This window comes from Perognathus longimembris, chromosome 28 (assembly GCF_023159225.1).
Source record: "Perognathus longimembris pacificus isolate PPM17 chromosome 28, ASM2315922v1, whole genome shotgun sequence".
NCBI lineage: Eukaryota > Metazoa > Chordata > Mammalia > Rodentia > Heteromyidae > Perognathus > Perognathus longimembris.
This window is the reverse complement of record NC_063188.1, coordinates 80388882-80414736: the sequence shown is the minus strand read 5'-3', so window position 1 is coordinate 80414736 and position 25855 is coordinate 80388882. Positions and strand designations below refer to the sequence as shown.

Below are 25855 nucleotides of genomic sequence, written 5' to 3'. Positions count from 1 at the left end.
ATAGGAACCAGTCACAGACAGGAGAACAATAGAAATATAGTATTTTTACAGGGGATGAGGAAGGAAATATTTCCCTTTGTACTCCTAAGCCAGCATGGTACCACTGGAGGTATACTGTCATCCTTTTTACATTTAGTTATACGTTGAAAGAGGTCTCAAAATATTCCCTAGACCAATTTTTGCTTCCAATCAAGCACAATGTGCACCTCCACTCTGACACACATAGTGTTGTGTGTTCGTGTGTGTGCATGTATTTGTACATCTGACTGTTTGTATTTGTACACTTCCTAATAGGTTACAGCCTCTGCCTCATGAGACTTCTTCCAGGCTTCTTTCAAGGACCACCAAAGGACAGATGCTGCTTGCCTTCTCCTGGAGGGGCCACACCTCTGCCTTTTACCCCTAATACCGAAGCCCCTTGAGAGCAGGAAGCAGCCAGAGAGAGTCGGTGCCCTTTTTCATAATTATTCAAGGCCAGAATGTAAGATCCACCCCTGGAAGGGCTCCATGCAGATTCCCCTACCTGTTTGTCTTTGCCCAGTTACTAGGTAACGGGCACAGGCAGGGGCAGTTACCTCCCGCTGCTCTGAGGTCACATCCCATTCACCTGGCTATATCTCCTGCTTTCCCTATATAATCTGGCTCAACAAGAGTCCCCACTCTCTTTCCTTTTCTCCCATACTCTCTCTTGCTCTTTTTTCTGTTTTTCTCTTCTTCCTTCCCCTCTGTCTCCCCACACCTCCATCTTGTATGGGCTGGAAGTTTGCTTTCCCCCCAATAAACTCCTTTCTTCCTGAACTGTGTGGTGGGTTTCCTTTCTGGCAAACCTTACAGAAAGTATATATGAAAACAAGATAAAAAAAACTTTGAAAGCTGTTGATTAATAGGGGTCAATAAAGCAAAGGGACTACGACTTCATGATTTTAAACATAATTAAATGTTCTTTACAAATTTAATGATTTATTTAAAAAATATTGTAAAGGTGATATACAGAGCAGTTACAGTTATATAAGTCAGGTAATTAATATGTTTCCTTTTGAACAGTGTCACCCCCTCTCTCAATCTCTCCCAATTTTGCTCTCCCATCTCCCTTCCCCTCAAGCTATATAGTTCATTTTCAATATAGTCTCCAGTGAGTATCACTGCTGAATTGGTTCACGATTTGTTTCACCATGTCTGTGCTGCCACTTCTCCTCCCCAAATTAGATAAACTTATATACAAGACAAAGGATGAAGAAATAAAAAACTGCAACTTGAATATACCAAATAAAAAGGGGGGAAAAGTATCACAAATAGTATAATAAAATTGTTTGCCATAGATATGTTATGGAATCAAACCAGATGCCCTTCAGTGGATGAATAAAAAATATGGTATATATATGTATATATGTATATACATACATACATGCGTACATACAATGGAATTCTATGCTTCCATCAGAAAGAATGACATTGCCCCATTCATAAGGAAGTGGAAAGACTTGGAAAAAAATTTTACTAAGCGAAGTTAGCCAGACCTAGAGAAACCTATGCTGCATGATTTCCTTCATTTGTAATAATTAGAATGTGTTGGGATGCAGCCTTTGGACTTGACGGGGGACTTGACGCCCTTCCTCCCAGCCCTAGGGGAATGCGGAAGCAGGCTACGGTTCACTGGGTCCGGAACCAGAAGAACCAGCTTTGCACCCAGCCCCCAACTCTCTCGCCAGCCTTCGCGCCCCCAGCCTCTCCCTGGCAAGGCGCTTTCGAGTGACGTTAGCTCAAGGGGGTCATGTGATAGCTCTCAGCCTATTGGCGTCCTGGCCGATTGCCTTCTCTTGCTATCATTTCCCTTTACACCCGCCTTAATAAATCAGATAGCTCTTGAAGCTTCTCCGAGACTCGCGTATGCCTGGCTTTCTTTACCGGTAAGGAGGTGGGTAGGCGTTCTTGTTAGGCCGCGTGCACGTGAGGTCAGTACTGACTCCTCCGTCCCATCCTGGCTATCTGCTGGCCGGGTGACCAGGAGAGAGGGCGAGAAAAGGGGGTGGCGAGAAACCTAGCTGAGCCTTGATCCCCACGCCGGGAGAGGCGACCTGAGGCCGACAAGAATGTGCCTATAAATCTACAAGTAAACTCAATGGTTAGTAAAAGACAAATAAGTACATTTGGACATGATTAATTAAACAGCAGTATAAACATTCCCACAGTGAGAACAAAGGAGGATATTCTTAGGAGAGGATCACAAGAGCTCAATAGCCATGTGCAAATGATCATATAAGATGATGCTTGTCTAAGTTTAAACTGTTCCACCTTTCCTCAGTGCTCCAGAATAGTTCTTTGAGAATATGTTTCATTGCTTATTTTTCAGTTAGAGGTTATTTGACCTTTTCTTTAATGTTAAAAGCAGAATAAAATGCTCTAGTCTGAATATTCAACTAATGAGAAATGAGTTGTTTGCTAAGTGAGTGTGTGTGTGTGTGTGTGTGTGAGAGAGAGAGAGAGAGGGCACACACACAGAGGTATTGAAGTACTTTAAACAAACAAAGAAACATCTATTTGTTGTCACTGGTAGTTCATACCTGTAATCCCAGCTACTAAGGATGCTGAGAATGAGAACTGAGGTTTGAAGCCAGCCTAGGAAGAAAACTCCATGAGATTCTTATATACCACTAACCAGCACAAATCCACAAGTAAAGGTATAGCTCAATTGGTGGATTTGGAAACCTTGAGCAAAAAGGCTAACAGACAATGCATTTAAGTTCAGGTGCACACACACACACACACACACACACACCCCTCATTGAAGAAACCCCCACACTGTTCAACATGTGCTAATAAAAATGTGAGAGAAAAGCAGAATTAGGGCTTAGGATCTGGCTTAAGTGGTTGAGAACATGGCTAACACTTCACATACTTCCAACTACTGCTAAACAAATATCTATTTAAATCTAAGAGTGTTCCAGTGCAAGATTTCCTTTGTGTTAAACAGTCACATTTCTCCTTAAGGGAAGAATTGCTAAGATTAGACAAATTTCTCATCAGTGTTTAAAAGAAGAATTGTGCTGTACATCCATGATTATGCACATGGTCCTTATTTATAACTTATTATCAAATCTACCAACCCACCAAATTTATGTCTCCTTCTCCTAGCCCACAATGCAGAAGTATTGAAAGTGCAGAAGATTTTATTTTTAAGTAATAGATTGTTTTTATATCTGCTTATAAAGGTTCTCCATGGACATTGAGAACATTTGGAGCATTGGGAAGAACAGAATTCACAGGAGTATAGCAAAATAACTTCTTATAGGATAATTATTGGTGTCTACAATTGGTTTATCTCAGAAGAGATACTTTTCATGGTTCTCTAAGAAAGAGAAAGAGATTCATGTAAGCATTCAATAATGTTCTGATGTGTTTGTTTTCTTCTGGTACTGAGGATTGAACTCAGAGTCTGGGCTCTGCCCTTGAGCTTTATTGCTCAAGACTACTGCTCTACCACTTGAGCCACAGCTCCATTTCTGGCCTTTTGGTAGTTAATTGGAGAAAACAGTCTCATGGGCTTTACTGGTGAGGGAGAAGTCCCCATTATTAAGGGACAGGAAGCAACAGCACATAGCAAGTCAGCTGGAACATCTTTCTTGGCTGCTCATGTGCATTCCACTTCCTTTTCCCCTCAGAAGAATGCTATCTGTGTTCATGCTCCCTATACTTCAGAAGGGGGCTTCTACATCATGTCATGATTCTTAAATGTTTTGGGTTCTGAGTTGTATTCCAGTACCTGTATTTGGATTTGAACTCAGGGCCTCACACTTGTTTGGTTTTATCACTCATGACTGGTGCTCTATCACTGGAGTCATACCTCCAAGTTCTGCTTTTTTATTGGAGACAGAATCTTTCAGACTTTGCTGACTCTTGCTGGATTGAAACCTCTATTCTGCAGAGCTTAGCCTCCTGAGTAGCTAGGGTTACAGGTGTGAGCCATTAGCACCTAGTTGGTAGGTGGATATTTGTACCATGTGGCAATGTCTCCTGTGAATTATTTGTGTTCTTCAAAACACCCTCCCCAACTTCAACTTGGTTCTTTGTGACATTCAAAGCAGGGACCCACAATGTAGGAATTCACTGAATACTGCTTCTTCCAGCAGTTTCTGTGATACAATCAGATATCCTACTTCTCTGAGGCTTAATCTCTTTGGCTGGCTCCACATTCACTAATCCCTTCTGTACTTCCTCCACCTCATCTATCATCATGGTATAATATCTAAACGCACCTCCTCTACTTTTATCACGGTTTCTTTCTTTCTACCAATTTTTTGTGAATGCTGGTCCTGAACTTATTGGCTTAGATGCTGTACCAAATAAGCTTTTTGTTCAAGGCTATTGTTCTACCACTTGATCCCTAGTTCTACTTCTTGACTTTTGCTGGTTAATTGGAGATGAAAGTCTCATGGACTGTCTTGCCTGTGCTGGTTTCAAACTGTGATCCTGAGGCCTCAGAATGCTGAGTAGCTAGGATTACAGGCCTCAGCTAGTTACCAGTAGCCTCCAAATTAATTTTAATTATTTTAAACAGCAAACTTTCATATCAAATATTTAATAAGCATTCTTTATAATTACTAAACTAGGAAATCAGCATTAATTGTATCTGACAAGCTGTATAAAACTTATTAAATTTTCTGTTCAGAGTCAGCAATTAGTTAATTAATTAATTTAGTAAGTGACATGTTCACTCATCTAGCACCACAAGTCCAGACTTAGGACCTCTAAGTAGCTGGAAGAAAGAGGGATGTTGGAAACATGAGGAGGGATTTGCTTTTATTTCTATTTTTTTCTTTTTTTTCCTTAAGGTTACTGCTCTACCACTTGAGCCCCTGCTCCACTTCTGGCTTGTTTAGTAGTTAAGCAGAGTGAGGACTGTTAAGCACTTTCCACGCTGGCTTTGAGCCACCATCCTTAGATTGCAGCCTCCTGAATAGCTTCTGTACAGGTGTGAGCCACCATTCTCAGTAACAAGGAAGATTTTAAACTAATGGTCCCAATTTTGTTCTGGGGCAGTGCAGGATTTAGCTAAGGAAAATGGGGCTGTTTCTCTATCACCCATTCTCTCTTCATAATCTCATCATCCATCCCGTGTCCCACTCTCCCTGCCCTCACTCCATCAGTTTTCTGTCATGTTCCTCAGTTTTTTTTTTTTTTTAGGGCTTTTCTACCTGCGTTCTCCTGGGCATCTTCCGTTGCATGGTAAAGAGCAGAGCACTGAGTTGGGGTTGTTCCATTATCACTACTCTTAAATCATCTTGTGACACTTTCTATGTTAGAACTCTCAAATAATTGAAATGTCTGCCTAGCTACATCATCAGCTTTTTGGGGAAGCACTTTCTTAAAAATCAAAAACATAAAAAGGCCTTGCCTGAGATCTGAGGATTTCAGTTCAAAGTTTACCGAGGAAGGAAAGTCTTTGAGCCTCATAGCTCCAGTTGACCACCAAAAAGCAGGAAGTGGAGCTGTGGCTCAAGAGGGAGAGCACTGGCCCTGAGGATAAAAGCTCAGACAACACTGAGGCCCCAGGAGTAGAACAAAGAAAAAAATAATGAAAAAAATGAATAGGGTTCCCTTCTGTCCACATCCCCACCAAAATCTGTTATTAATTTTCTTGATAATGGCCATTGTAACTGGGGTGAGGTTGTATCTCAATGTTGCTTAGAATTGAATTTCTTTTATGGCCAGAGATGTTGAACATTTCTTCATGTGTCTATTGGCCATTCTTATTTCTTCTTCAGAGAAGTCTCTCTTTAAGTCTTTAGCTTACTTATTAATAGGGATGTTTCCTTGATGATTTGCTTTTGGGAGGTTTAATTTTTTGATCTCTAAGTATATTTTACATATATGATCCTTGTCTGATGCATAGCATGTAAAGATCTTCTCCCATTCTGTGGGCTTTCTATTTATCTTAATACCTATATCCTTTGCCATGCACAAACTCTTCAGCATCATGCAATCCCATTTATTTATTCTTGCTGTGATTTGTTGTGATTCTGGAACTTTACTTAGGAAGTTTTAACCTGCGTAAAGGAGCCAAAGTGTTTCTCCTATGTCTTCCTGTAATAGTTTCACTGTATCTGCTCTTACATTTAGGTCTTTGATCCATTTCTAATTGATTGTGGTGCAGGGCAATATATAAGGATCTAACTTTGGATTTCTGCATATGTATAGCCAATTGTGCCAGCACCATTTGTACACTGTTGTGGGGATATAAACTTGTTCAAGCACTTGGGGAAGCAGTATGGAGGTTCCTCAAAAGATTAAACATATAGCTTCCCTATAACCCAGCAATCCAACTCCTGGGCATTACCCAAATAATCATGAACCGTCCCCCACTAAAGCCACCAGCACAACCATGTTCATTGCAGCATTGTTTACTACAGCTAAGATATGGAATAAATCCAGATGCCCTTCAGTGGATGAATGGATTAAGAAAATGTGGTGTATATACACAATGGAATATACTTCCATCAGAAAGAATGACATTGTTCCATTCATAAGGAATGGAAAGACTTGGAAAAAATTATACTAATTGATGTAAGCCAAAACAAAGAAAAATAGGCTGTATGGGTTCCCTCATTTGTAATAACTAGATTGTGTCTATACAGCTACAATAAATCCAATGGATAATTAAAAAACCAAATAATTACACTGGGACATGATTGATTCAATATATAAAATTATGCTTATTGAAATGAACTGCAAGAAATGGAAATAATAGGTTTATTTATTTATTTATTTATCTTTACTATAAATGTGATAAACAGCCATTAGAGTTACATAGGTAAGATAATGAGTACATTTTTTTGCCAGTCCTGGGGCTGGGACTCAGGGCCTGAACACTGTTCCTCTCTTTCTTTTGCTCAAGGCTAACACTCTACCTCTTGAGCCACAACACCACTCCACTTCTGGCTTTTTCTGTTTATATGGTGCTGAGGAATCGAACCCAGGGCTTCATGTATGCTAGGTAAGCACTTTACCACCAAGCTAAATTTCCAACCCCTAGTACATTTCTTTTTAAACATTGTTACCCCTGCCTTGATTTTCTCCCACTTATTCCTCCCTATTTCCCTCCCCCTGAGTTGTATACTTCATTTCCAACATTGTGTCTAGTGAGTATCATTGTTGCATTAGTTCATCCTTTGTCCTGTTGTTTCTGTGATTCCCCTTCCCTTCCATGGATCAGGTAAACTTATATCCAAGACAAAGGGTGCAGAAAATTAAAACAGAAAAAAATAGAAACAACTGCATACAGGACATAATAAGAACTAAACAAGAGGTGTTTTTGTTGTATTGTTTGCAGTTTTTTTCTCTTTTTTTTCCCTTCAGTTTATTCCCTCTTGTCACTGTTTCTTATTTCTGTATGCTTTGCCTTGTATATAAGTTTATCTAGTTTGGGGAGGGGAAGGTGAAGCACAGAAGAAACACTGGGACAAAGAGTGAACCAATTCACCAGTCTACTCACTAGATACTATGTTGGAAATGAACTACAGAACTTGGAGAGGAGGGGTTTGGGAAGGGGAAAAACTAGGAGCAAATGAGAAAATGTACTCTTTGCCTGACTTATGTGATTGTAATCCACTGTACATCAACTTTATAATAAAACTGAAAAAAAAAGGAAAAGAAAGTTGGGGTGGAGTTTAACAGTGTATGTCTATTTTTGTTGGTTTGTTTCTTTTAAAAGTTTTTCCTTAATTACTTTATTGTTGTTTTAAAGGTGATATACAGCAGGTTTAATTTCATATACATCAGGTAATAAGTAAATTTTCTTTTTTTTTTTTTTGCCAGTCTTGGGCCTTGGACTCAGGGCCTGAGTACTGTCCTTGGATTCTTTTTGCTCAAGGCTAGCACTCTGCCACTTGAGCCACAGCGCCATTTGTGGCTGTTTTCTATATATGTGGTGCTGGGGAATTGAACCCAGGGCTTCATGTATACGAGGCAAGTGTTCTTGCCACTAGGCCATATCCCCAGCCCCAATAAATACATTTTCTATTGCATAGTATCATCTATTCCCTCATTCTCACTGAAGGTAATTTTTTCCCTTTATTGAAATTAAGTAACTGCATAAATTTCACAGTACAGTTTTACCCTCCCTATGATGTACATCGTCATTCTAATCTACAAAGCTTATGAACTCTATGAACATTAACAATAAAACAATTTCTTCTGGCTCAGGTGATATGTACACTTCTTTCCTTTTGCTTAGTATCATTTGTTCCCTCTTTTTTCTCTCATTTCTTCCCTCCCTTTACCACTCTTGAGTTCGCTTTTATCAATATCCATTAGTGCTGTTGGGCTTCTCTACTGTATTTTTTTCACCCTCTTTCCACTCATTCTGTACCCTCCTCCCATCTTCCCTCAGATGTGCACATGTATACACCATATGTGATATAAAGAAGACAAATTAAGGAGACGTGCTTTATTTCCTTACCTTTGGCATTCTTTTCACTCTGTATATTATTTTATGTACATGTGAAGTAGTGCTGGGTCTTACTATTTGGAGCATTTCTCCCAAGACTGTTCTTTTATGGTCCCACTGTGTATTGGTATCTTGGGTCATGTTTTCTTTGTTTTCTCTAGTTGAAATTTAATTCTAACATCCACATATCAGAGAGACCATGTACCGTGTGTCTCTGTTTTTGGTTTGTCTAGTCCTGTCCATCTCCCTGCAAATAACATTATTTTATCATTTCTAATAGCTGTAGAAAATTCCATTGTATATAGGTACCACATTTTTTTCATCCATTCATCTGTAGTGGAGCATTTGGGTTGTTTCCATATGTTGGCTATTGTGAACAGTGCAGCAATGAACATGGAGGTGCATGTGTCCTTGTCGTATCCTGAATCCTGTTGCTCAGGGTAGATGCCTCAGAGTGGTATGACTGGGTCATAAGGTATGCCTATATTTAGTTTTTTTTTTGAAGAAGCTCCAGACCGCTTTCCAGAAAAGTTATACTAGTTTACATTTCCACCAGCAGTGCAGTAGGGTACCTCTTTCTCTGCACCCTTGCCAGCATTTGTTATTGTCTGAGTTCAGAGCATAGGCCATTTTGACTGGGGTAAGGTGGTATCTCAGAGTTTTTTCCATTTACATTTTCTTTATTGCCAGGTATGATGAACATTCCTTTATGTGTTTCTTTGCTGTTTTTATTTCCTCTTCTGAGAAGTCTCTCTTTAACTCCCTTGCCCATTTAGAGATTGGTTTATTAGGTTTGGGAGGGATTAGTTTCTTTACTCCCTGTATATAATGGATATTAGGCCTTTGTCTGATACATTGAAAGTGAATATCTTCTCCCATTTAGTTGGTTGTCTTTAAAAAAAATTCATTTATTGCCAAAGTGATATGCAGAGGGGATCCAGTTTCCTATGTAAGAGAGTGAGTACATGTCTTATCCAAATTGTTACATCCTCTCTCATTTTTCTCCCACCTTCCACTCTCCCCATTTCTCTCCCCCTTCCCCATGAGCTGTACAGTTGGCTTACAGGCATATAGTTCTGTAAGTATTGCTGTTGCATTGGTTCACAATTTACCTTTTCCCTCTCCATTTTGGTGTTCCAATAAATGTATATACAATACCCAGGGCACCAAAATCAGTTACAGTGACATCAGGGGTAAAAACATGGGGAAATAAAGGAAGAAGAAAAGGCATAATTTCACATGGTACCTTGAAAATAACAATATCAATGATCACCCACTTATTTCCAGAACTTGGATTCATTTCACTTAGCATCATCTTATGTGTTCATTTATACATAACTATTGAGCTATTGTGATCAACTAATTATTCCCAGTGATGGAAACCATAGAGTCTATGTTTCTTTGGGTCTGGCTCACTTAACATAGTATGATTTTTTTCAACTCCTTCCATTTCCTTATGAATGGGGCAATGCCATTCTTTCTTATAGTGGCATAGAATTCCATTGTATATATATACCACATTTGCTTGATCCACTCAACTACTGAGGGGCATCTGGGTTGGTTCAATATTTGAGTGGTAGCAAATGCTACTGTGATGAACATACTTGTGCTGGTGGCTTTGGTGTGGTCTTTCTTGTAATCCTTTGGGTAGATGCCCAAAAGTGGGGGCTGCTGAGTCATAGGGGAGCTTGGTGTTTAGCCTTTGAGGAACCTCCATACTGCTTTCCAGAGTGGTTGAACAAGTTTACACTCCAACCAACAGTGTAGTAGGGTTCCCTTTTGGACATACCTCCCCCCCCTCCCCCCCCGCCAGCATCTGTTGTTATTAGTTTTCCTGATAATGGACATTCTTACTGGGGTGAGGTGGAATCTCAGTGTTGTTTTAGTTTGCATTTCTTTTATGGACAGTGATGTTGAGCATTTCTTCATGTGTCTCTTGGCCATAATCATTTCTTCTTCAGAAAAGTCTCCTTAAAAGGAGGTCTTTAGCCGATTTGTTAAGGGGGCAGTTGGTTCTTTGAGGATTTGTTTTGGAGGAATTTAATTTTTGAGTTGCAGGTACATTTTAGATATGAGGCCTTTGCCTCTTGTCTGTATGGCCAGTGAAGATCTCCAAATCTGTGGGCTTTCTATTTCTCTTGCAACTTCTGTCCTTTGCCGTACAGAAGCTCTGCAGTTTTATGCAGTCACATTTGTCCAACTATTTTTTTGTTTTGTTGTGTTTCTGGGAATTTATTAAAAAAGTTTCATCCAGTGCCAAGGAGCCTAAGTATTTCTCCTATTCCTTCCTGCAATGTTTTCAGGGTATCTGATTTTACCTCGAGTTCTTTGATCCACTTGGAATTGATTCTGGTGCAGGGTGATGTATAAGTTTTAGTTTGTTTCAGATGTTGAACCAATTTTGACAGCACCATTTGTTGAAGAGGCTGTCTTTCTTCCATCCTATGTTTTAGTTCCTTTAGCAAAGATTAAGTAGCCATAGGTCTGTAGGCTCATTTCTGGGTCTTCAATTCTATTCCATTTGTCCTCAGGCCTGTTCTTGTGCCAATACCATGCTGTTTTTATTACTATAGCTTTGTAATAGAGGTTTAATTTTGGTATTGAAATTCTTCCAGTACTGTTCTTCCTGCTTAGGATTGTTTTTTGCTACTCAGGGTTTTTTTCTTTTTAAATTGTTCCATATGAATTTTTGGATTGCTTCCTCTATTTCATTAAGGAATGGTGTTGGGATATTGATGGGTATTGAACTGAAGTTGTAGATACCTTTGACTGTATTGCCATTTTCACAGTGTTAATCCTCCCAATGGAGGAGCATGGAGGTTCTTCCAGTATAACTCTTATCCCCCAAACCAGACAGGTACACATCAAAGAAAGAGAACATTAGACCCATTTCTTTGATGAACATCGACTCAAAACTTCTCAAGAAATTCTGGCCAATTGACTTCAACAAGTCATCAATAAAGTTATACACTATGATCAAACCAGATTCATTCTGTTGTATTATGGGGAGCGAGAAAATCCACCAAGCACTGTTAAAAGTGACAAATGAGTTTTATTAGTGAGTTTGCAACTGCCTTGCCCCGGGCTACCCCAGAGCTAGGAGCAGTTGCAGCCTCCAGGGTTTGAGTTTCTTTCCTGTCTTCCTTTCCACAGGCTTCTCCTGTCCGCAGGCCTCTGTTCTTCATAGGCCTCTCCCCTCTCTGAGGGACTCCACTTTCCATGTGGCTTTCCATGGGCTTCCACTCTCCACGGGGCTCCGTACTCCTCGTGCCTCCGCTTTCCTTGGGTGTCTGCTTTCCATGGGCATCTGCTCCACTCCCCATGTCCGTTCTGGCTCCAACAGGCACCAAGCTTCAGACTTTCCCAAAGGCCTCAGGCTCCAGGCCTCTCCACAGGCCTCAGGATCTTCTTGGCTTGGCTCCACTTTGCTCCTTTGTATGCTCTCCTCCAGCCTCTATCTCTCAGCAGGTCTCGGCTCTGAAGGCCTTGGCTCTCTTCTGGTCCAGAGCTAGGCTGCTCTGGCCTCCATTATCTGCAGGCCTGGGGACTCAGACATCCCCTGTCCACAGGTCTGGGGCTCAGGCTTCCTCTTTCTGCAGGCCTGGGGCTTCAGCATTCCTGTCTGCAGGCCCGGGCTCAGGCCTCAGGCCTGAGGGGAGCCCGGGAACTGCTCAGCTCCATGAGGCATCTCCTGGTGCCTTGCTTTTTCCGAGCCTCGTCTCCTTTTCCTGGAAATCCCGCCCTCTAATATCCCCCCAGCTGCCTGCAGGCTGGGGGTTGAGGTTCTGGTCTCCTCAACTTGGGGTGGGATTCCCTTTTACGCTCTGCAGTGGGGCATAGCAATTATAAATACACGGGGTGGGGCTTCTCATCCCCCTCCCCAGGTTATTACAATCCCAGGGACCCAAAGTAGGTTTAATATATGCAAGTCAATTAACATAATCATCAATAGGAGCAAGGTCAAGAGTCACATGATCATTTCTTTAGATGCAGAAAAGGCATTTTACAAAACTGAGCACCCATTTATGATGAAAGCTTTAGAGAAACTAGGATTCCAGGGAACATTCCTGAGTATAATAAAGGCTGTCTATAATAAACCTACAGCTACCATTATACTTAATGGCAAAAAGTTAAAGCCATTTTCTTTAAAATCAGGAGCAAGACAAGGATGTTCACTCTCTCCACTCCTCTTCAACATAGTACTAGATTTCCTAGCCACAGCAATAAGGCAAGAGGCAAATATAAAAGGGGTCCAAATAGGGAAAGATGAAGTTAAACTCTTTCTCTCTCTCTCTCTCTTTGGAGATGACACGATTCTGTATTTAAACAACCCTATATGCTCTACTCCAAAGTTACTTGAGCTGATCCAAAGCTTTGGCAAAATAGCAAGATATAAAATAAATCCTAAAAAAGCAATGGCTTTTCTGTATGTAAACAGTGTGAACAGTGAGGCTGAAATCAGGAAAGCAACTACTTTTGCAATAGCCTCAAAAATAACCAACATAAAATACATAATCAAAGAAGTAAAAGACCTCTATAATGAGAACTTTAAAAATCTGGAAAAGGAAATAAGAGCAGAACTAATGAAATGGAAATACCTCCCATGCTTCTAGTTTGTTTTCCTTCTACTTTAGTAGCTATATCTTTAGCTGTGCAGAAACTTTTTAAAAATGTAGTCCCATTTGTAGAGTCTCTCCAATTTGTTGTGTCCCTGGGACTTTGTTCAGGAAGTTCCTGCCTGTGCCCATAAATTCTAATCTCTCTTCTACTCTGTCCTGCAGTACTTTGAGAATTTTGGGTAAGATGCTGAGGTCTTTAATCCATTTTGAGTTGCTGTTAGTGCATGGTGATGGGCTTGGATCTACTTTGATTTTTCTGCATGTGGCTGCCCAGTTTTTCCAGCACCAATAGTTTCCATTGTATGTTTTTGAATTCTTTGTCAAATATCAACTGGCTGTAAGTATGTGGTTTTATTTCTGGGTCTTCTAATATATTCCATTGATCCTCAGGTCTATTTTTGTGCCAGTACCAAGATGTTTTTGTTATTATGGTTCTGTAATAGAGCTTGAAATCTGGCATTGTGATACTTCCTACATTGCTTCTTTTTCCTAGAGTTGCTTTGGCTATTCTAGTTTTTTTTTGTTCAGTATGAATTTTTGGATTGTTTTCTCTATTTCAGTAAAAAAAATGGCATTGGGATTTTGAGGGGATTGCATTGAATTTGTATATCATCTTTGTAGTATGACCATTTTTACAATATTGACTCTATCCATGAACATGGAAGGTCTTTCCATTTCCTGGTTTCTTCTTTGATTTCTCTCTTTAGATTTTTATAGTTTTCACTAACTAGATCCTTTACATCTTTGGTTAGGTTAATTCCTTTTTTTTTTCTTTCTATTTTTAGCTATTGCGAATGGGGTTCTTTTCATGATTTCCTTTTCTGCTTGTGCATTGTTGGTGTACAGAAAGGCTACTGATTTTTGTGGGTTGATTTTGTATCCTGGTACTTTGCCAAAATGGTTTATTAATTCTAGGTGTTTGGGGGTGTAGTTTTTGTGGTCTTTCAGGTGTAAGATCATGTCCTCTGTGAATAGGGATAATTTAATTTCCTCTTTCCTTATGTGGATCACTTTAATATCCTTTTCTTGCCTTATTGCTCTGGCTAGGGATTGCAGAACTATAATGAACAGGAGTGGACAAAGTGGGTATTCTTATACTGTTCCTGCTTTTAGGGGAAATAAATTTATTTTTTCCAATTTAGTATGATATTAGCTGTTTTCTGTCACATATGGATTTTATTATTTTGTAGAATGCTCCTTATAATCCTATTTTCTCCAGAGCTTTTAACATGAATGGATGTTGTATTTTGTCGAAGGCTTTTTCATTGTTTAATGAGATAACCATCTGATTCTTGACCTTGGCTTTGTTAATGTGGTGAATTACATTTATTGATTTACATGTTAAATGGAATAAAGTCTACATGGTCTTAATGTATGATTTTAAAAATTTGTTTCAGGACTCAGTTGGGTAACATTTTATTGAGGAGCTTTTCATCTGTCTTCATCAGGGAGATTGGTCTTCAGGTCTCTTTCTTTTTGGGTTCTTGCTTGGTTTTGGGATGAATATGATATTGGCTTCATAGAATGAATTTGGGATGTCTCCTTCTGCTTCTATTTCATGGAAAATCTTGAGGAGTATTGGTATTAGCTCCTCTTTAAAAGTCTTATAGAATTCCATGATAAATCAGTCTGGGCCTGGCATTTTCCTTATTGGAAGACGTTTGATTGCTTCCTCTATCTCATTGCATATCATTGGTTTATTTAATTGATTTTTGTCTTCTTTGTTCAATTTGAGCAATTTATATTTCTCTAGAAATTCATCAATTTCTGTTAATTTTCTAAAAACAACTTTTTGTTTCATTTTGTACATAGTTTAAAATTTTTCTATGTTGTTAATTTCTGCCCTAATCTGTGTTCTCTCTCTTTCTCTCTCTCTCTCTCTCTCATAGCTTTAGATTTATTTTTTCTTGCTTTTATCGAAGTTTTAATTGCATTATGAGATTTCTTACTTGAGATGCTTCTTGATGTTTTCTTGATGTGTGCGCTAAGGGCAATGAACTTGCCCCTCAGCACTGCTTTTGCTGTGTCCCAGAGGTTCCTTTGTGATGTATTTTCATTGTATTGTAGGAACTGTCTAATTTCTTCTTTAATTTGTTCTGTGATCCAGGTGTTATTCAGTAATGTGCTGTTCAGCCTCCATGTATTGGAGTAATTTCTGCAGTATGCTTTATTGTTAAGTACTAGTTTGATTCCCCAGTTGTCAGGTACAATACAAGGAATAATGCCAATCCTCTTGTATTTTCTAAGGCTCTTTGTGTGAACTATGGTATGATCTATTTTGGAGTATGTTCTGTGGGCTGCTGAGAAGAATGTGTAGTGAGTTGTTGTTGGGTGGGAAACTATGTATATGTCTGTTAGTTCCATTTGGGATATGGTGTCATTTAGCTCTGAGGCTTCTTTACATATGCTCTGTGTGGTTGACATGTCTCTTGGTGACAGTGGAGTATTAAAGTCACCCATTACTATTATATTTGGGTCTATCTTGTTCTGTAGTTCTGAGATTATTTGTTTGATGTATTTATGCTCTCCACTATTTGTTGAATATAAGTTGATGACTGTTATACCCTTTTCATGGACTGTTCTCTGTGTTTGTTTGAGCCATGACCTGCCACTTGAGTAACTAGGATTACAGGCATGAGCCACCGGCACCCTGTAATTGGCTTCCTTTTCAACTAGAGCTCTCTCATTTGAGCCACACCTCCAGCCTGAACTTCTGCTGCTAAATAAGAGGTAGAATCTAGTGGATATTTTGCCTGTTTTCAAAGCATGATGCTCCATATCTCAGCCCACCGAGTAGGTAGGATGCCAGGGATGAGCCAACAAAACTTGCCTTGAAAGTTTTATTTCTGTCTCATACTTTTTGCAAAAGGGCACAAACTTTCTGTGGCCCTATAGCAGGACTTCTCTACTCACCTAGTCCTTACTTCAGTCAATCAGACACTTCCTGAGACAAACAGTGGTTGGATGAATGAAAATATAAGCCTGTTGGAAGGGATTCCAGTACCCTAGTGATAATAAATGCTAAGCCTGAGTTGAACACTGTGGGAAGGAGGTGGGATGGTGTAGAGTAATGTAATCTGAGGCCAGAAAATGAGCAATGTACTGATCATTCTACAACGCACTCTCTGCAGTGTCTTCAAAGTTCAAGTCTACTCCTATCTTCCTTCTCTGCCCTCTTAAACCTATGTTATCTTCATGCTGCTAAGATAGCTCTGTGCCCTTTACATATTGTGACTGCATTCTAGGTACAGAGAATGAAACACGTGAATAACAAAAGGCCAGTGAGTTCTGCCATCTTCAAATGAGAAAACAACAACTTTCTCAGAAGCCAAACTGAAGAGAATGTCATTTGCATTTTATTTGCAGGCCTGGGTCAAATGGATATCCTCGCTTCAAGGGAGGATAGAAGGTGAGTATCTTTAGTAGATATGATGTAAATTCGAGGCTATAATGGAAAAGATGGAAAAACTGATATCACATAATCAACTCTCATTATGTGCACCATAAAGCTTATAATTTGTGTAGTTTAGAAAAAAGCCCCTTAGACAGGTATCAAGCACCAGGGCTCCAGTCTAGAGAGCCCCACCCACCCCATATACATTTGTATAAGCTTCTTATTCTGTTTGCCTTCTTGATGTCTCCTCCAGATCAAATTTAATGAGGATCCTTAGTCTCTAACTCCCTGCATCTGCCTATCTCCACAGGACAAAGTAGGTCCTAAAGTAAAGCATTAAGGAATAGGAAGATTCATGTTTTACAGCTGTAGCTAGTCTTGCTGAGTGAGAAAAGAAGAAAATGCATAGCTGAATTTGTTGCTACATGGAAATGTCTTTTCTCTAAGCGCTCTCTCTCTCTCTCTCTCTCTCTCTCTCTCTCTCTCTCTCTCTCTCTCTGCCAGTATTGGTCTTGATTGATCTCAGAGCTGGGCACTGTCCCCCAAGGCTAGTGCTCTACCACATTGAGCCATAGTGCCACTTCAGGCCTTTTGGTAATTAGAGAAAAGAATCTCAAGGACTTTCCTGCCCAGGGTGGCTTTGAACAGTCATCCTTAGATCTCAGTTTCTTGAGTATCTAGGATTACAGCTGTGAGCCAATGATGCCAGGATTGTGAAGTCTTTTTTAAAATCTTCCCTTAAGTTAGGGGCTAGGGGTCCTGTTTTCTCTTTTCTCCTGGGGGAAGCTGAGGCTGAGATGTAGCGGCTCTGTTTGAAGCCAGCCCAAGGAAAAATGTGCTCTAAACTGAATTCTCAAGCTAGCCAGCCAAATTATGGCAGGATGAGTGTCTCAAATGCTAAAGCACCAGCCAAGCAACCTGAAGCTCTGAATTCAAACCACAGTCTTGCAATAAAAAAAACAAAGCTATATATAAGTCCAATAATTAATCTCAGGTTAAATGATCAAAATAAATGCATTGAAAAATATTCACAAAATACTTTCAGCACTTGCTAGACAAATGCTACATATCTTAGCACCTGTTCTCATCCCATAAAGTATATCCTTCAAAAATAGTATATCCTGTCTAAAAGAAACCATATTTAAATATAATAGCATAGAATATAAAGATTAAAAAGAATAAAACAATATATTATACAAAACAATTATTTTTTATTTAAAATTTTTTATTTTAAAAGTGAAATACAGAGGGGTTACAGGCATATAAGTCAGGTGAAGAGTACATTTCTTTTTGAACAACTGTTATGCCTAGATTTCGGGTCCCCAAAGACCACCAAGGAGCTGATTTCGATGCAAACGCACAAGAGTCTTTATTGCAAGCTCGAGCCTGGACTCTCAACCATCACCGACACAGCAGATCTGGATTGAAAGCCCCGACCCTCAGAAAGGCAGGGTTTTTATTGTGATTACAACAGGGGCAGGGTATTTCCAACTTGGCGGATACTTGATTTGATGGCATTTAGCATGCAAGTCTTTTCATATTTTTATTGGCTATCTACCCTTTCAGTTATCTATTTTGGCTTTGATAACGGTAACTGGCCTTGATATCAGGATTTGACAACAGGTGGTCATGTAGCACTGATGCAGGGGGTTAATGCAGGGGGTAAAGCAAGTCATAAATGGGTTAAGCAAGCCATTTACAGCAGCAGAATATGCGGGCAGGCTGACCTAGTACCAACTTTATTTTAACAATTGCTACCATTTTTTCCCATTACCACTAAGCAAGCTTGAGTGGGCTAAAACAATCCAGTACTCAATCATAAGTAAGCCAACCCAACAGTTACCATGGTATTTCTACTACTATTATGTTTATTTCTATAGTCTATAATGGTTGCTACTTAGGTAAAGAGGTGAAGAAGGGCTCCCTATATTTTTAAGTGTCAAACTACAAGAAACTAGTCTCATGGGTGGGGGTGCAGCCTTCTAGCATGGAGTCATCACCAGGGTTTAGAAGCTGTTATAATTTTAACAATAAAACTTATATTTAGTCACTCAGGTTCTCAGGTTAGCCCTTACACATCACCCCTTCCCTTGCTTTCTCCCATTTTTTTCATTTCCACTCCCACCCACAAATTGCATAGTTAATTGTCAACATGGTGTCTACTGATTACCAGTGTTGCATTTGTTCACCCTTTGTCTCTCCATTTCTGTACCACCCCTTACACTCCCAAAGACAGATAAACAAACAAAACAATACAAAAAGAAAAGGAAGAGACAAGGGTGGCTGTCCCGGCTACGACCAAGAGGAAGACCATGAGAGGGGGAAACTTGGGGATGGGCAGGAGGGAGGCTTTGAGCAAAAGAAAGGGAAAGCAGGAGCAGGGATAGAGAAAGAAGGGGCAGTTTGAGATGGGGATCTGTGATGAGAGAGAGACACACTCAGAGGCATCATGATCAGTTTGCAGGACAGAGGCGGGCCCAGAGACAGAGCTAGTCAGAGCTGGAGAAGGGGAGAGGACAACAGAAGAGTGGAGCCAGGGCCTGGTTTGGAAGAAAGCTAGGCAACAATAGAGGTCAACCATTAAGAAAAGAAGGGCCAGATTGGGGAGAAGGAGCAGAGCAGGGGTAGAGCTAAAAAGAGGCGGGGAGCTGATCTAAGGGAGGGGCTGGGGCTGGCCAAGGGTGAGAACGGACAGTACTAGTGCTGGGCCAGAGTGGGGAAGGGAAGGAGGGTCACAGCAGCTCGAGTGAGAGCTGAGGCCAAAGCCCGGCAATGGTAGGGCTTGGAGCCTGGCTGATAAATTTCTCATCCAGGCACTCTATAGCCCATAGGCTGGCTTGGAAATGTGGGCGGCACACACAGCAGATGCTGCCTGGTGTGTTCTCGCAGCGCCTGGGAGCACAAGGAGGGGGTATACGGTGACATTCATCCAAGTCTGAGTGGAAGGGGGGGAGGGTCACCAAGTGATGGGCAGAGCCCCACTGCATCCCCAGAATCTCCCCAGCACCCCCGCCCCGCCCATCTCCTCGGGCCAGCTCACTGACACAGCGGGTACTCTGGGGGCTCAACTGGAAACCTGAGTTGCAGGCTCAAGTGTGGCCTCCTGGCCGAGATATGCATAAGCCTGGGCCACACACCTGAGGGTTGTGCTGACACATGCCAGAGGCAGGACCTGAGGAAAGAAAGGGAGGGGGGTATAGTCAGCGAAGTTCCCCCAATTCTGATCTCAATTCCCTCCAGTTCTCCACCTAAAACACCTTTATGGAACTTTCCTACCCAAGTCCAATCTTAGAGGAGAATCTTATTCTTCTTTATGTGGAAATACTTGGATTTGATCTGCCAGAATCTGCCCACCATGGCTCTCTATCTGGTGAATACTTGAGAGGCATCTCATTGAAACCTCATGACCATTTTCATTTTACAACCCAAGAAATTGAGTCTCAGAGGACTTATAGGTCTCCCTCAACTAAGGTAGAACTGGGGCCAGTTCCAGTGCCAGCACCCAATCTAACTACCATGCAAGCCTCCACACATTCTTAGCTCCTCCTACCTGTTCTTTGTATTTGATCTTCCCTGGCATGTTCCTCCCTCCATAATCTACCCTACCATCAACACCCTCCGTTTTCTACCTCACCTGGTTCAGGAATCTCAGGCCAGTCCAGGCAGGGATGCTGGGCAGAGGAAACTCAGGGCCAGATTGAGATTCAGGCTGAGGCTCTGGGAGGGACTCAGGTCGAAGCTGAGGCCGAGGTTCTGGGCCATAAGTGGGCAGAAAGTCTGGTAAAGAAAAGGTATTAGAGAGTGGGGACTGAATTTGAAAATAATGTTCTCCCCACTTCCCAGAGGCAGCTCACCTGTAGGTGGCTGAATGGTGGCCGTGGGGCATGTGGCTGACTGAAACTCAAAGTGGTTCCTGAGCCAGGGGTGGGGTGTTGTGTCCGAGGTCAGAGGCTGAGTAGGAGTAGCCAGGGCTAGCAGGGCAGATCTCAGGAAAACCCTCTGGGAACAAGACAGAGAGAGGAAGAGGAAGGAAGTAGAGGAGTGGAGTGGCGGGCTTTGGCTGGGGGACAGGGCTTGACTTGAGAATAGGCCAGTAGTTTTGCTTGGATGCTGGGATGGGGTGGTATCCTGAAAGTCCTTGAAACTAAAAAGGAAGCTAATAGTGTTTTTACCCATTTGGGATGATGGCAGGAACTGGGGCTAAGCATAGAATATGGTTTGAGAGTTAAAAAGTTGAGTTGGGGGACCATAGTCCCCAGTTCTTTGGAAGGGCTTAGAGAGGGCTCTACCTGGGGCAAGGATACCTAAGCTGAAGGCAGTGTCTCCAGAATTAGGGCTCTGACTAAAGCTCTGGGACACAGTTGCCTATCTCAGGAGCTGGGGGAGAAGAATGCTCAGGAGACAGCCTAACTAGAAGGTGGAGTGTCCAAGAGTGTGTGGTGTGGCTAAGAATGAAGGTTAAAAAAAAGGAAAACATCAACAATGAAAACATTATTAAGAGCAAGAGTGGCTATATATTAATATCAGACTTCTAAGAGGCTTCTCCCAGTCAAGTTACCTAGAAAGTACATGTGTGAGTCTGAGTCCTGGGGCTTGAACACAAGACCTGGACATTAACACTGTGTTTATTTTTGACAAGGCTAGTTCTCTACAACTTGAACCACAGCTACAATTTTTTTTGTGTCTGTGTGTGGGGGGTAGTTAATTGGAGATGAGTGTCTCAGAGCCTTAATAAGGCTTGCCTCTAAATGTGATCCTAAGCTCATAGCTTTTTGAGTAGATACAATGTCAGGTATGACCCACTGGAATCTAGCTCTTAACTTTGCTTAAAGAATATAAAAATGTTATAGATCACTGTTCCCCATTATTTACAGTTTAGTAAACAATATAGAGTGAGGTAGCATTTATTTTTCTTGCTTTTGTGGAACCAGTAACCCAAAACTGGGAAGATTGGACCTGTGTGTAATGAATGAACTGAGGTAATGAGAAAAGCTTACAAGTCAATAATTATAAAATTTTTTCACTCATTTATGCAAGGAGGTTGTACAGTTCCAAAATTTGTAAACAGCTGACTACATTTTCTTTAGCTGTCTTAGAAATCCTCAAATTCATGAGCTTTCAGTATACAGATTGCAATAGTCTGTAAAGAAATGGCTCACTAGAGAAAAAAATTTAACTTCTACTTTGTTGTGCTTAGCTAATTAATGGAAATGTGATTTGTCATAATATTCTCTGGCTAGAAAGTGATAAATATTCCTTTTAGGCAAATATGCAAACAACCTAATGCATTTGCATATCTAAGGCAGAGACAGGAGGACCTAAAATTTGAGTCAAATCTGGCTACCTAGCAAGAGCAGGACCAGCCTGAGCCTCTCAGTGACCCTGTTTCCAGGGGAAGTGGGAACAGGGATGTCACTCACCGACACATCATTTGCCTGTCATATGCAAAGCCCTATGTTTTGTGTCTGCAACTTTAAACAAGCAAACTCTCCCAAAGAATGAACTACAGAGTAAGAATTTTTTATATGTACGTACACACACACACACACACACACACACACACACACACACACACACTCACAGAAATTCAGGATGGTCCTTGAACATAGAAATTAGAGGTAAGCTGTGATTAAGTAATAAACCTGTTCATGAATGCAGAGGAAGCAATTACACCACAAAATAAAATACTCTTTTCTCAGAGGAAGCAACTATGCAAAGTCTTTATTATACTTCTTAAAGTAACCAGTACAATTGATGCAATAAAATATTTCAACTCTGTTACTAACACCATTTTCAAAACAGACATATCAAATTTGCTCTTATTAAAATGTAGGTATTATTTCAAACTATTAACACAATAACCAAAACTCCAAGTTTAGATGTATTTTTAAATTACATTTTAAATATACGTATACATACACACACATGCATATATGTATATATATGTATGTATTTATCACTGAGCATCATCTTCTGATGCAGCTTCCCAAATTATCTTCTCCTCATAAAAAGCAATTACAATTTGAGGACATTTAACATTAGCCTCTCTTGCTAACACCATCTCAGGTTCATCTAAATCTTTCCACTTCATGAGGAACATTAATCCTTCACTAGATCTTGTGGCACCAAGTATTCGTTCTGCCTCTAGACCTCTATCAAAGCCTGTTGGGTTATCATTTGCATTGCTATTCTCTGTTGATACGTTTGATATGCTACCTTCAGATTCACTGCTATCTTCCTGAGAATTCAGAAAAGCATGGATTAAGTCTGGACAATGTAAATGTTCTTCTGGTTCCCAGGTATTATCAGAATCTGAATATCCCTTCCATTTCAGGAGATATTCTACCTTGCCAGCTACTACACGACGGCCTACTACTTTCTCCACTTCAAATTCTTCATGCTCTACCTCTTCAACATTTTCAGGTTCTCTATGCCTTGTCTTTCTTCTTTTGGGTGTTCTAGGTTTCTTGGGGGCCATTTTTTAATTGCAGATGTGAAGAGCTCTTATTAACCACCTCCAATACTCCAAGTCACAATCCTGATGCAACTCTGGCTCTAGAGCCTCACGTTCCAGTCACCTCCAAAGGGATTTTTGTTAAATTTCTATGGTAAATCCTAGGAAGAGAAAAAACAAAACCAAAAACACCAGTCAGACTAATTGTGAAACTTCACAAATCCCCGTGCCTACAGATCTACAAAACATACATCTGTGTGGAATTTTCCTTAGCTTCAACCTGGCTTCTGAGTAATAGCAAACAAAGCAGACCAGACACACACTGGCAGGATGCTGAAGCTAAACTGCCATTGGAATCACAACCACAAAATCGGGCCATGCAAAGCCTCCAAATACCCATATCAAGACATACCATAAGCAACTTATGAAAATTCGGAGGAAAAACCAAAACACCTTAAAGCAGCTAGAGATAAATACCCACATACCTACATAGGAGCACTGACTTAAATGCTAGCAACTTTCTTCCCTGAATCCAGAAAATGTCTGCAAGGTAGTGGGCGAGTGTCAAATAGTAGAAGTACAGAATAGTCAACTGACTTCCAGGTTAAGGGAAAATATCCTCAGGAACAGTGGGGAAATAGAAAAGTTTCACTAATGATTTATCAATATTGAACAGCTAAACAAGTTCTCAATACAAAATGAAAACAGTACTAGAAGGAGGCCTGGAACTTCGGAAAGAAAAACCAACAAATTGGGCTGGGGATATAGCCTAGTGGCAAGAGTGCCTGCCTCGGATACACGAGGCCCTAGGTTCGATTCCCCAGCACCACATATACAGAAAACGGTCAGAAGCGGCGCTGTGGCTCAAGTGGTGGAGTGCTAGCCTTGAGCGGAAGAAGCCAGGGACAGTGCTCAGGCCCTGAGTCCAAGGCCCAGGACTGGCCAAAAAAAAAAAAAAACAAGAAAAACCAACAAACGAGGGTGGATATAATAGACACACCTTTGCTTGCCCAATTTTAAATCGTTCTGAATTACTGAAGGAAGAATTACAATACCACTTGATAATGGTTTCCATCTATATAAAAGAAATACATGAGAAATTTATATTCCAAAAGCTGGATTTATGGGTGAAGGGAGAGAACATGCCCACTGAAAACAAAGCTCTGAGTTCAAATCTCACTACCACCAAAATAAGCCACAAGCACAACAATGTTCATCGCAGCACAATTTGTCATAGCTAAAACATGGAAAACTCTCTTTCAAATAGGAGAATAAAAAATGTACCTAAGTGAAAATAACTTTTCTCAGCTTTAGTAGAAGTAAATAATTTTGACAACAAGCCAGGCACTTGTGACTCAGGCCTTTAATCCTAGTTACTCAGGAGGCTTAGGTCTGATGATAAGATTCAAAACAAGGCAGAGGAGGAAAGTATCAGACATTCATGACCAATATCCATAAAAAACTGGAAGTAGGGGTGTGGTTAAAGTGGCAGAATGCCAGCTGTGAGGAAAAGAAGCTCAGGGACATGACCAGTCTGCATTTCAGCCCCAGGACCGACATAAAAAATATTACCACGGTAAACTATGATAAGTTATTCATCTATTTTAATATCTAAAATGTCTGCTGAAATACACAAAGGGCACTCTAAACACTCAATAAGTTAAAATATTAAAAGATCCCCCAGTAAGGCAAGATAGGAATGCAGGAAAGAGAAACTGAAAAACAGACAGAAAAAAAAGATAAAGAAACATTAGAATTTGCCAGATGCCAGTGGCTCACTCCTATAATTTTAGCTACTTAGGAAGCTGAAACCTGGTAGCTCTCAGTCTGAGGAAAGCATAGGGAGAAAATCGCTCTAGATTCAATTTCCAAAGTAGTTACCAAAAAGCTTACCAGTTAGAGTGGCTCAAGTACTAAAGTATCAGCCAAGCAAGTGTGAGGATTTGGATTCAAACCACACTCTGTAAAAGAAAAGTAATTATGCAAAACATAATAATTAGTTTCAGAATAAATGGCCAAAATAAATGAATTAAAAGATATTCACAAATTAATTTTTCCTTTTAGCACATGATAGACAAATATAATGTAGCGGGACACATGTTCTCATTCCATAAAATTTATTTTTAAAAATAGTACATGCTGTCTACAAGAAACCATGTTCAAGTATAAAGTCATAAAAGGGTAAACAATAAAAATATAAAACAATATCCTATACCTACCTTAATTATTAGGAACAGGAGTAGTTATATATTAATATTATTAGACTTACAAGGGCTCTCTCCCTACAGAGTCACCTAGGATGTGCTATTACTGCAGCAACAAGTCCTAAAAACACAAGGGAAATATTGTCTATCAGAGAAGCTTGTTAGAAATTGAGTTCCTGAGACATTATTGGGTCACGTGGACACCCCCTTGCTTAAAACTTTACAAAATGTCAGACACCTATTAGAAAACCACAGCATAGCCAATAGCCACAGTGTTTCTAAAAATGGCTTGAACACAGAACAGTCTTATAAATCCTGGTAAGATTTGATGGGAATATTCTCCAAATTTAATTTCCACACCTATCCAGAGATTTGCTTTGGCATGAGGCCTTTCAAAATAGAGTTGTCAGGCCTGCTGTGACAACATGATTCTGCACAGCTTCAGAAAGGAGGCTTGAGTCCTTATCCCAGGAAAAAACACATTTATGCAAAAAAATTACGGACAGTGAGCCCCTCTGACAAGTTCTGCAAAAGATGAGATTCTCCTCATATTCAAGTTCCAAAATGCCCACAGGGGCTTTGCTCTCTTACTCTTAGTTTGCATAACTTCCCACAGTATTTTCAGACAGCACAATTATCCAGCACAATTAACCAATACCAGAGAAAGACAAAAATATATCAGTTGTACCTTTCATTAAGTATCACACAGAATTTGCAAAAAAGTTAAAAGTGAATCTGTCA

At 40.3% G+C, this 25855-nt stretch overlaps 1 protein-coding gene and 1 long non-coding RNA gene across 2 annotated transcripts; both read right to left on the bottom strand.

Moving 5' to 3' along the window:
• Nucleotides 1-19593: 19593 nt before the first annotated feature.
• On the bottom strand, nucleotides 19594-20368 carry LOC125343677. The gene is made up of 3 exons (XR_007209362.1): nucleotides 20311-20368; nucleotides 20091-20233; nucleotides 19594-19628 (listed from the first exon to the last, which is right to left on the bottom strand). It is a non-coding gene; the product is annotated as an uncharacterized LOC125343677 (long non-coding RNA).
• Nucleotides 20369-22412: 2044 nt separating this feature from the next.
• Nucleotides 22413-22934, bottom strand: LOC125343155 (chromobox protein homolog 3-like). Its single transcript, XM_048335425.1, has one exon. It carries the CDS (start codon nucleotides 22932-22934, stop codon nucleotides 22413-22415), a length of 522 nt encoding a protein of 173 aa, XP_048191382.1.
• Between the last annotated feature and the right edge of the window lie 2921 nt (nucleotides 22935-25855).